The sequence below is a fragment of the Procambarus clarkii genome, chromosome 27, assembly GCF_040958095.1.
Source record: "Procambarus clarkii isolate CNS0578487 chromosome 27, FALCON_Pclarkii_2.0, whole genome shotgun sequence".
Lineage (NCBI taxonomy): Eukaryota > Metazoa > Arthropoda > Malacostraca > Decapoda > Cambaridae > Procambarus > Procambarus clarkii.
In genome coordinates, this window is record NC_091176.1 from 5,469,148 (window position 1) to 5,481,818 (window position 12,671).

Below are 12,671 nucleotides of genomic sequence, written 5' to 3' on the forward strand. Positions count from 1 at the left end.
TGAACTCTGTCTGGACATCGTAAGTAAATCTGAACATCCCCAGCTTCGGCTAACCATTGTTCATCGAACCGAGTAAGTAAATCCGGCCTGAAAAGTGTCCGAACTTCCCATGTATTTGGTGAATCGGGGTACGTTGAATCAAGGTTGTACTGTACTTCATTCTCCCAGTCCACTGAGACTGATATTCAAAGTCATGAGAGAGATAATAAGAGCAGATCAAAGAGAAGTGCTATGCCTGTGGTGACTCCATACGTCATGTTTTGCTCAATGTGTTTTTAGATGTGCAGATATCACTATCATTTTAAATTGATTTTCACAGATTCTGTTCATGGTGGGTCGAGGATATTTGCGGCCGGACATGACCTACCTTCGTTCAGATATGCCCAAGCCAATTCGTCGCCTCTTTGATGATTGCATTAAATACAATCGTGATGATAGACCATTATTCCCACAGGTAAAGTGATTTTTGCTGTTGTATTAGTAGTTTTAACGTAATATAATTTCTTACTGTATATTTGGCAATTGCTAGATTGAGGACAGTATACAGAGTTAATTTGGAAATGTTGAATGAATGGATGATGGTAAACTGGTGAAACATGTATAGCTGAGTGAATTTGAGGGTAATAGGAGAGGAAATCATGAAAGGAAAACATGGTAAATGTGTGTGAGGAAGCAGTGAATGCATGGAACTCATGGAATATAGGTAGGGAACAGGGTAAGTGGGACCATTTTATAAGGAGGGGTGAATGTATAGGACAATTTATAAGGAGCATTGCATACCTGTTCTTGTTAAGCAATGAGGTGCTGCTGTGGATCACTACTGGACTATGGTAATGTTTATTCATTCGTAATGCTATCTATATACAGTACACCCTCTATTTAATGAACTAAATGGGACCAATCCCAATTCGTTGCAGCGAAGGGATTCATTGTAACCAGAGATTGTTCCAGGAAGCCCCTATTTGTGAATGAAAACCGGGAAATGTCAAAGAAAAATGAACCATAGAATTGTATTTTAAATGTGCTCAGCAGGCTTATTCAAGACCCCAACTCTTTCTTCTAATGTTGCGCTCATCTACGAAAATCATTAAAAACATGATTGGAGCCATATTAACAGAGTTACCGTTCATACCTTAATGTTTCCCACACACTATGGGCTGATTTAGGTGAGCAAAATATTAATTTCAACCTGCAGTATGTAGGGCAGCTGCCAAGAGAAGCTATCTGTAAAGTGATTTAACCATATCTAGCATATTTCCCACATCCTTGCCTCAAAACCTCATTTTCAGAGATAAATGTTGCACCAATCTACGAAAATCATAGAGACCACTAGCCAGGACGTGGTCCCCTCAGAGAAGTGCAGGGAGCATTGGCCTATGAAACTCACTTGTATGAAAGTTTTCATGTCTTCCACCGGCATTAGACACCCCAAAAGATAAGGACCTAGATTCACGAAGCTCCATGTATTTCTTCGTAAGTAGGTTTGCTAAGAAGATTCCTAAGTGTGCCCTAAGAAAATGCTTAGGTGCAATTCACGTAGGTCCACTTAGGAAGATATTTGTTGGTTCACTTGCGTGCCGATAAAGGTCACTACTGTGTTTCGTTTGGCCAATCAGAGAGCAGGCAACATTCTTCATATTGAAGATTTAGCCCTGGCTTATCGGAGCTCTACTGCCTCCTATTTACGTCGAATTTTCTTATAAAATTAGTATATTTCGAAGTAAAACTATGTTTTTTCAACTTCTACAGCCAGCACCGACATTGTAGTAAAGAAATATGTTACATTTGTTGTTTACCTTCGTAATTCTGAGAGATACTGTGTAGCTGTCCTTGTTACTCAGAAGATGCGCTGACAATTATTGTATATATTTACTGAATTTACCCAAGGGCCACTAACTAACTAGTGGCCTCGAAGAGGACAGAAAGCCAGCAGCTTGTTAAAGGGCCCGCTAATTGCCTTAATGATATTTTTTAGCTGGAATTTGGCATTTACGGCTTCAGCGGGTAGGCGGTTCCATGGGTTTATAGCCCTCTTGGTGGAAAAAACATCTGTTTTCAGTCCTACTTGAGAGAACATACTCTCCAACACTATATCTGTGATTGCCCTGTTATCAGTGACTTCATACCAAATGGTATGAGGTACTTTGAGCTCTGTAATTACTTCATACACTCAGGAATATTGGAAGATATTCTTGTGCTGCACCCAGATTTTGCCAGAGGAGGCTAATAGATCAGCCTTAAGTATTTTGTTCTCTCCTGATTCCATGTATGACTGGCCATCCTGTGAGGTGAGGATGTTGAATGAGCTTGTAGTTGGTTTTTGATCTACACTGTGTGGTCCTTCATACAGAATAGGGAAGCAGCACATTGCTGTGTATACCTAAACATGTTAAAAAATACATTGTTTGAGAGGAGTCTTGTAGAAACTGGTAAGAGTAATTATAATATAATGTTTCCATGATTCAGTGCTTACCTCTTGTGAAAATCGCGAGGAGTTGTTTAGTCAGAGTTGATTTGTTTTTTATATTGAGGCTGGTATTTTGTACCTTGATTCCATGTATGTCTAACCATCCTGTGAGATGGGAGTATTAGATAACCTTAACACTTTCGCGCTATCTGGACGCGCCGGCGCGTCCCGTTTCGTCTAACGCTAACGCATAGTGGACATAAAGTTGAGTCCTCGTTTAAAATATTTGTATAAAATTCAATTTTTATCCGATTTACTTTGGGTTTGTTTCAAACTGCGCGCTATGAGGCTCTCTTTCTCACCACTAGGCTGCATGGTACAATAAGTTCATGAAAGGTGTGGATAACTTCGATCAAATGGTATTTTGTCCCAAACGGGTTGCAGGTGGGTGACTTTAGCCGTTTATACTGGTAATGCTTCCCCCATATCATGTATTATATGCATATGTCTGTTTAGGGAATTTTATTCCGATCAATATACAACCAAAAATAACTGTGTGCAACAAGTATAAACTTGACAAACATAACAAAAGTGAAAACATTTCGTGTGTGTTTGACGCTCACTGATATGTTCCAGCGTTGTTTTATATTTGGCGCTATTCTAACTTACGCTTTGTTGATATTTTTTACCTATGGGCACATAGAACATTCTATTGCGAACACATTGACACAAAAATGAATGACGTACATAGAAAATTAATGTCATGAGAGTGAAATAAGTATAAACTTTCAAAGCGCCGAGCGTCGTCCCGTCACCGATACCGGGTAACAATTTCACCACTTCCCACACTCTTGCGGGCGGGCCGCATCATTATTCTACGCTTATATTCATATCACCGTGTTGGGAATTTCATTGCGAGTCCATTGATACCAAAATTAACGCTGTAGAATAAGTGTGGAGGTGATTACAATCCCAAGAGTAAAAACATTTTGTTGCTGATGGGCGCTCACGGCGAGTCATCTTCGTAGTTATTTATTTGGTGCTGGTATCCCTATACGTTTCGTGACTTTTTTTACTGATGTTCTTCTAGAGAATTTTATTGCGAACACGTTGGTACCAAAATGAAATACGTAGCATGAGAACTAAGGTCAGAAGAGTAAAAAGAGTATACACATTTTTGTTTTTACGCTTAAGCGATAAAAACGCTGCGCGCACATTCGGTTGGCTGAGTGACCTTTGCGGAAAGCGCGAAAGTGTTAAAGCTAGTTTTTTATCTACATGTGTAATATTCCATATAGAATAGGGTAGCAGCACATTGCTGTGTATACCTAATCTTCTTAATAAAAAAATCAGTAATAAAGATTTTAAATTATAGTTTGTATTATTACAAGTACTGTACTGTATTATCCATATTAAATCATGTTAACCATGGATCATTAAGATCTCATGTTGATATGTAATAAGTCATATTTCTTTTGAACGGCTAATCCATACTAATCATTTTTTAATCATTCATTAAATTGTGCATTATGTCTCAATTTTTCACTTTCTTGGATATACTGTACAGTATAAAAAGATAGGATAAAAATAAACCAATAATATTTCTTTCATTATATTTTTTATTTAAATAACTGCATCAATATTTTTACAGCTGACAGGATTTGTGTTACCATACAGGTGCATTATTTGTTAAAAAAAAATTTGGTTTATTGTTACACACAATGGTGCTACATAGCTTTCCCAGCTTGGTGCCTTCTTTTAACACTTACTTACTGATTAATAAATAAATAAGTATAAACAAATTTTATTCGGGAAAGGTACATTCAGTTGATTTACAAACATAATGTTGGATTTATAGATAGCTAGTACTGTACATACAATACCTAAAGCCACTAATACTCATAGCATTTAGGGCAAGGTGTGGGGGGAAAAACACTTAGACTAAAACTTAATAGTAATCGGGATTAGGTATAAATTGTGTTGAAAGAAGGAATAAAATAAGGGAGGGGTAACATAGCAGAAATCAGCAATTGCACACGTTTGTGAACAAACAGCATTGTTTAAAAAATAGCAAGACATGGGTTGACATTTAGGGGGTAAGGTAGGGTACATGGAGTTAATTAGGTAGTACTTGTTTTTACTCTTAACCCCTTAACTGCGTTGCCTCCAAATGTGACACCCCCGCAGTGCGCAGGAAATAAATTCTCTGGAAAAAATTCTTTTTTCTTTTTAAAGTGTCAAAAACCCTTCCCTCAGTATGGGTATGTAAAAAAAAAGTCGAAATTGTACTTACTTTGGCTGCTATGGGGTCCGGAAGTTGGGGCGTGACGTCATCATTCCCCGTGCGCCCGTGCTGTAAGCTCTCGGGGGCGGTGGGGCGCTCGGGGCAGTGCGCGCGAGTTGCCGCGAATATATTTTCGTTCATTTTTTGAGCACTTTTCCAAATACATTTTCATTGTTTTTATGTGCCAATCCAATGTATGATGAACACGTACACTATATTTTCGCAGTACAACATCCGTACTGTCTGTAGACACTGTGTTACGCGCATGAAACTTGTGTACGCATATTTACTATGTATCATGCTAATTTGTGTATATATACAATCTATTTACACACTATACACTGTCTCACACTATATACATTCACCATCAACACATTCAGAACACCGCGTAACAGCTGCTTCATATGGGCCAATAGCTGCCTCGTATGGGCCAATATCAGCTGCCTCGTATGGGCCAATATCAGCTGCCTCATATGGGCCAATAGCAGCTGCCTCGTATGGGCCAATAGCAGCTGCCTCCTATGGGCCAATAGCAGCTGCCTCGTATGGGCCAATAGGAGCATTTGGCCATGAACACATTCAGAACACCTCGAGTGAGAGCAGCCACACCCAGCCAGTCTCCCTCACTCCAACATCTTACTCGCCAACATTGCTCCTCCCACCATATTGTTATAGTTCTTATTACACATGTTCTATATACCTATCTACATGTTTTATTTACCAGAACTATGCAAGTAAGCTGGTATTGTGTCCAAACAGTACAGTGGCCACCATACACTGCATGAAAAATCACACAGCAGACGACGCTACGATTACGTCACCTCCCTCACCAAAATAGCTCCTCTCAACATTCTTCTGTTGCTGTTCTTACACTATATACACACACTATATATACCCATGTACATATGTGTTGCCCATAGCGAACCACTAAGCTAGTATGGTGAGCAAAACAAGAGTGGCAGCCACACACACAATGAGGCTACCTCAATTCTCGCCCTCCCTCCCTCATCAAAATTCCTCCTTCCACAATACTACGCACAACGCTAATTATAACCACAATCCTGCTATTATCACAATCCTGGTCACTAATTCCTGTAAATGAATAATTGACCACACGTTTATTTTGAAAAGGAACCTAAGATATCATTTGAAGATTCCTAGATGAACGAAATAATGCTGTGGTGCTGTGGCTAGCGCTGTGAACATCGTGAACAGCATTGAATCACTGATATTTGAACATTGTACCCAGTCATTATCACACTCAGGCTCTAATATAACACTATCATAGCTAAATAATACAAGTTATATATATATTTTGACATTATTAGGCGATGCTGTGGTCACATGCTGAACAGCAGTGCTGTGCGCTCATGCTGCGAGCGCCAGCCTTGGTTGCTCACACACTACTGAGGCTCCCACACCCGGGAATGTGGACCACGATTTTTTTTAAAGATGGCGTCTGTTTACAAGAGCCCTGAGGAAGCTGATGTGAACCCCATGTAGCCGCGGGAGTTTTGAATGGAACGTGAAAAATACAAATACCCGGAGGCGCGTTGCGCAAACCAGACGTGAGCCTGCAGGCGCGTTGCGCAGTTTAAGGGTTAAACTGGTTTAGAGAGGTACAGCCTTTGACATGATTCGGGAGGTCATTCCACAATTCTGGGTCCCTTGATTTGTAGAGCACTTCTAGTTTGGTTACACACAGCCAAATTGTGTAACAGGAAGAGGTCTTGGACACAAATTTGTTCCATGCTAAATGTAGAGGAATCAGCTGAGTATTCCTCAAATAAAATAAGTTGCCTCAGCTTATAAGGTAAATAAAACAAGCATTTCTCAAATAAGTAGCTGCCTTACCTCACTGCCTTACTGCTACATAGCCTTCCCGGCATGGTGCCTTCTTTTGATAATTACTTGTTCCACACCCAAGTTGTGTAACAAGAAGAGGTCTTGGACCCCTACTTCCCTCTTTTCTTTTTTAATAGTCCATATAGTCATAATTATAGCTTTTAAGTATTCAATGAATAAAGTTTTTGACATTTTTACCCTTCTCCTTACCTAACATCATTTGTGCAGCATATTTTTATTTTATGTCTCACCCAGATTTAATTTAAAAATAAAACCAAACTAAATAAATTAGAAATGGGTATGTATAGCTAAGGTACACCCTTACTACTTGGTGAACAGGGGCATTTGGTGATAGTAAATGATCCTATCAGGCAGGGCTCATCACCTTCTCTCATATTTCATGTTCACCAGTGTTTATTTACTTAATAACTACGGGTATAATATCTTGCTATTATAAAACTAATTCTACTATCATAAAAGACATATTTACTTTAAGTTTCAAGCAGAGAATGCATATATAACTAACACGAAGGACTCTTCTTCACGAGATTCGCCAACTAATAATCCTTTGTTATATTAAAATCGATCCCAGTGTTATATAGTAGAGAAAAATTGAGTTATATCCAGTTTACGTAAAGCTACGAGTGGTCGACACCACACTTAGATGCCGGACCAAACTTACGAAGGTTTTTCGACTTAGTGTAGCTACCTGAATACCGACGTAGCCGCCATGAAGGCGCTAAGAAGGAAAACATTCGTTGCTAAGAAGAAAAACATTCGTAAGTACCTTCGTGAATCTGGCCCAAGCACCCCAAAACATAACCCAACTGGTAGGAAAATTGCAACCGGTGACCGAACAATGGCTAGAAGCTCCTCCTCCCCCCCCCTCCCCCCAAAAAGTAAAACAACATCACACCATGCACCGCGTGTTCATGCCGAGCTACACCCCCTCCTCCCTCCCCCCCCCCCCCCCTCTGGGAAGGAGGGTCTTGTCCCACCGAGCTAGCTGCCGGACCATTAGCTTGTCGACTGAAGTTAACCTGGGTGGACGTCTACTCTGGTCTCAGTTGCCTGACAGGCTTTTCACCCAGGCGATGTTCATGCTGTGCATTGGTGCACAGCATGGATTCTTCGGACTGCCATTCTTTGGAAGAATGGAACCTACCCCTCTGGGTAGGTGGTGGTTGTTGCTGGTTGGGGCGCACTGGGCTGCACAGCTTGCATAATCGCAGTGGCCAAGCATCTTTTGGTCCCCTAGGTTGTGGGGTTTCCTCGGAGTTCTCCTTCCTCCTTTCAGTTTTCTTTATTGCCTGTTGGGAGGCTGCCGTGGTTCCTATTAGGTGAAACCAAGATTCAGTAGGGCAGTCCTTTGGGCCTCCTAGGTTGCTCACCTCAGGGAGCCAGTTTGCTCAGATAAAATAAGGAGTTACAACTGGCTTTAGCAGCTCCAGAGCCTGGGCCACCCCCTACGGGCCTTGGAAACCTCCATCGGGGCTTGGTTGACGAAGGGATGTATCCTCCGAGTCTCATCTCACCTTTTGCGAGTTTGAGAGTTGTTCGTCGCCCGTTTCAGGGTGATGATTACCTGTTCTGCCTCCAGTAAGTACCTTCTTGTACTTACGGGGCGACGACACCTTCGACCCGGAGTCTTGCAAAACTTGTTCTCTGCTTGTGTACCAATTTACCCATTCTGCTTTAGCTGAGGTTTGGGATCAAGCAGCAAGCATGTTGCATGCTAGATTTAGGTTTGCTGCAATGTGCTAAGTTGGTTGTCCGCTCGAATGTCCGGGGCTGCCTAGGACTTGGGGGCGATGGTCTCTTTGACCTTGGTTCAGTCCGTGGTCCTCGTGCCTCTCACAGCTACTTGACCACTACGACAAAGTCACTGGAGCATTAGATGAAAAAACTGAATGCAGATGTAGTATACACAGACTTCGCAAAGGCATTCGATAAATGTGACCATAGGGTAATAGCACATAAAATGAGGTCAGTGGAATAACCAGTAAAGTAGGATGCTGGATACTCTGTTTTCTGGCGAACATCACACAAAGAGTAACAGTCAACCATATAAAACAGAGTCCAAGTGCAGTTAAAAGCTCTGTACCTTAGGGTACAGTCCTTGCACCACTGCATTTCCTTATTCTCATATCAGATATAGACTCAAATACAAGTCACAGCTTCATCCTTTGCAGATGACACAAAATTCAGCATGAAAATTACCTCATTTGAAGACATTAAAAAACTACAAGCAGATATTAATAAAGTTTTCGACTGGGCAGTAGAAAATAGCATGATGTTTAACAGTGATAAATTCCAGGTACTCAGGTACGGTAAAAATGAGGGCCTTAAACATAATAAAGGGTACAACACACAATCAAATCTGCCCATTGTAGGAAAACAGCACGTAAAGGATTTGGGAATAATAATGTCTGACGACCTAACGTTTAAGGAGCATAACCAAGCATATATTGCGTCAGCCAGAAAAATGATAGGATGGATTACGAGACCTTTCAAATCCAGGGATCCCATCACAATGGTTGTACTCTCCAAATCACTTGTGCTGTCCTGTCTTGAGTACTGCTGAGTACTCACTTACCCCTTCAGAGCAAGAGAGATTGCTGAAATAGAGGTAATACAGAGAGAACATATATGGCATTCATAGACGCGATAAAGCACCTAAATTATTGGGATCATCTAAAAAAACTCCAAATGTACTCACTAGAAAGAAGGTGAGAGAGAGATCAAATAATATACACATGGAAAATACTGGAGGGCCAGGTCTCAAATCTACACAGTAAAATAACATACTGGAGTGAACAATATGGAAGAAAGTGCAGAATAGAACCAGTGAAGAGCAGGGGTACCATAAGCACAATCAGTGAACACTGTATAAACATCAGAGATCCACGGTTGTTCAACACCCTCCCAACAAGCATAATATTACCGGAACAACCGTGAACATCAAGAGAAAACTAGATAGTTTTCTTCAAGAAGTGCCGCACCAACCGGGCTGTGGTGGATATGTGTTCGATGTGTTCATGAATGCCTCCTCTCTAGGCGGGGGCTTTGTGACCAGTGCTCACCAGGCCGGCCAGGGAAGGGGGGGCTCCATCCTTCCGTTGGGCTCACAGCTCAGTGTGGGAGTTTGCGGCAGTGTGGCTTACACTGTGTCTGATCCGACTCCATTCAGACTGCGCTTCGGTGGTTCATTGCCTGAACTGCGGGGGGGGGGGGGGTCTTTGCTGTTCTTGGCTCTTTGGTGCTGGGCACGTCAGGTGATGCTCTTGCTTAACAGTTGAAGGACCACTATGACATGGCATTAAATGTGAATGGAAGGCAAACAAATTGCTGATGTAATTTACACAGATTTTGCAAAAGCCTTCAACAAATGTGACCATAGTGTTATTGCACACAAAATGCGTTCAGAAGAAATTACAGTACTGGCAAAATAGGCAGATGGATTTACAATTTCCTGGCTTAAAGAACCCAGTGTGTAATAGTCAACAAAATAAAATCTGGTCCATCAAACATGAAGAGCTCAGTCCCTCAGGGTACTGTTCTTGTTGCAGTACTTTTTCTCATCCTCATATCATACATAGACAAGGACACAATCTCTAGTACTGTATCATCCTTTGCAGATGACACTAGGATTTTTCTGGGGGGAGCCGGAGCTCCCTCGGAGGATAGCTCCCCGGAGCTATCCAGGCTGAATGGATATGTATAACTTTCTGGCATCAGTCAATGTGCATGGAGATCTTGCCTACCGGGGACCACAAGCCAGAACCTGGCCCTTTCAGAGAGGCGCGAGGAGCAATTGCCTATAGAAACCCCCCTTGTGGTTGGGAGCATTCTATGTCTGCCATCGACCGGGTCTTGACATCCAGAAAGGTAGGTGTCCCAAAACAAACTGCCCCTATTCTGGTGAAACTATTGCTACCAAAAGCCGAATGAGTGGACAGGACTTCCCAAACAGAAATTAGCAAACTAGCATGACATCATCACGTCGCCACGCCAGAGATCCAACCGGCAGTTCTTGGCTGATGCGATTCTGGAGAAGTCGTGTGCCTCTAGCTCCTGTTTTTTGTCTCAGTTTTGTGCCTTGTGGTGTGGCCTGTCTCTACAGGTGGTGTGTGAGCCAGGAGAAATATTACATGATACTCAGGCTGCATGCGCCTAGGGTTCCTTTCTCTAGGTGCTCTGTAAGTACTACCCCTGGGGCTTGGGGCCTCCTTCCACAAGCCTTGGAATCTACCTCCGCTGTGTCTTTTTACTGCTTGGTACATGGTTGCCCTTGGGGGTCAGCTGGGGTTTTGTTGCCCTTGATTGTCTCAGTGTAGGAGGTAGTTTTCATCACTGGTAGGGGCATGGGGCTCTGCACAGCTAATTATCACCTATTATAGCGGCTGGCTCTGTTCCGCCTAGGTACGTTGTCCTCTTGCAGGGTTTTTCTTTTGTTTTTGTTGTCCATGCATGATGGGGGGGTCTGCATTGTCCTCCCCCCCTCTCAGTTGTTGCGGTCAGTGTGTTTTATTCTGTGTTTTGGTGGTATCCCCAGCTAGGCCCCCGTGAGTGGATACATCCCAGGGGTTCAGCTTTTAGAAGTGCATTTGGTAGACTTCGGCCGCTGATTTGCAGTCCCCTGCCTGGGCTTCCCTTAGAGTGTTAAGAAGAATAAGGGCCCTGGGAAAAACCCGCGGGGGCTCCATGGTCCGATGGATGTGACCCTTGAGTCCCCTCTCGCGTTGTGCGAGATTGAAGGTTACTCTATTCCCTAGTCTCAGGGTGACACTCACCCGTTGTACCTCCGCCATGCTCCCTATTGGATCGGTGATTCTTTTGATCCACACAAGCTTCGTAGTCATCCTTTGCAAATGATAGAAAAATCAGCATGAAAATTACCTCTGCTGAAGACATTGATAAACTACAAACAGATATTAACCCTTAAATTGCGCATCGCATCATATGATGCTTTGACCGACTTGCAGAAAATTGCGCATTGCGTCATATGATACTTTGGAGTACTATGCAAGATTTAAACGGCCCGCGGATACACGGGGTTCACCACACCTTCATCAGGGCTCTTGTAAACAGACCCCATTTTTTGTTTAAATCGTGGGCCAAATTCCCGGGTGTTAGGGGCCTCAGTATTGAGTGAGCTACCAAGCCTGACGCACGCAGCATGAGCTCACAGCACTGCTGTTCAGCTTGTGACCACAACAAAGCTTAAAAATGCCATAATATACTTGTTCATGCTATTATGTAGTGATGATATTATTACAGAAGACCCCTGACTGTGATAAAACTGACCAGGGTTCTGATAATAGCAGGATTGTGGTGATATTTAGCGCTGTGCTGCATGGAGGGAGGAGTAATGCTGTGGGAGGGAGGGTGGTGGCGTTGTCTTCTGACTGTGTGTGGCCACCTTTTATTGATTGCACTCACAATACCAGCTTAGTGGTTCGTTATGGTGAATACAAATGTAGATACTTATATGTAACGTGTGTATAGAGGGTATAAACGGCAAGAGGAGTAGGCTGGGAGCCGCCATTTTGGTGAGGGCGGTGGCGTCGTCTGCACGATTTATCAGGTTGTTTACTGGTGACCATGATGGTCTTTGGGCACCATACCAGTTTACTTGTACAAGTATGGTGAATAAAACAGGTAGATATTTATATGTAATGTGTGTATATAGTGTAATAACACCACAAACAGTATTGTTGGAGGAGAAATATTAGTGCGTCTGGCCTTGAGGGCGGCAGCCAGCTGACTGTGTGAGGTCCTACGTCTTTGTGCCTTTACTCACCATACAAGCTTAGATGTACAGTTATGGTGAACAAAACATGTAAATACTTATATATAACATCTGTATATAAAAGCAAGAACAGTATGGTGGGTGGAGAATGGTGGCAAGTCAGGTGAGGTGAGGGAGGGAGGGAGAGAGTGGCAGCCAGTGGCTGGCCTCTGGCTGCCACTGCCACTCAGCGTACCAACTTAGTGGTTCGTTATGGTGAACACGAATGTAGATACTTATATATAGCGTCTGTATATAGTGAATAAAAGCAAAAACAGTATTGTGGGAGGAGAATGTGAGTGAGTCAGGTGACTTGAGGGAGGGAGCAAGTAGCAGCCAGTGGC

At 42.6% G+C, this 12,671-nt stretch overlaps 1 protein-coding gene across 3 annotated transcripts in view; it reads left to right on the forward strand.

Moving 5' to 3' along the window:
• The window catches only part of Raf (Raf oncogene), a 194,216-nt gene that overhangs the window by 147,309 nt on the left and 34,236 nt on the right, over nt 1-12,671 (forward strand). For all 3 annotated transcript variants that reach the window (XM_045749499.2, XM_045749500.2, XM_045749501.2), the window contains exon 13: nt 320-454. In XM_045749499.2, coding sequence (XP_045605455.1) covers nt 320-454 — 135 coding nt within the window. The remainder of the gene's footprint in view (nt 1-319; nt 455-12,671) is intronic.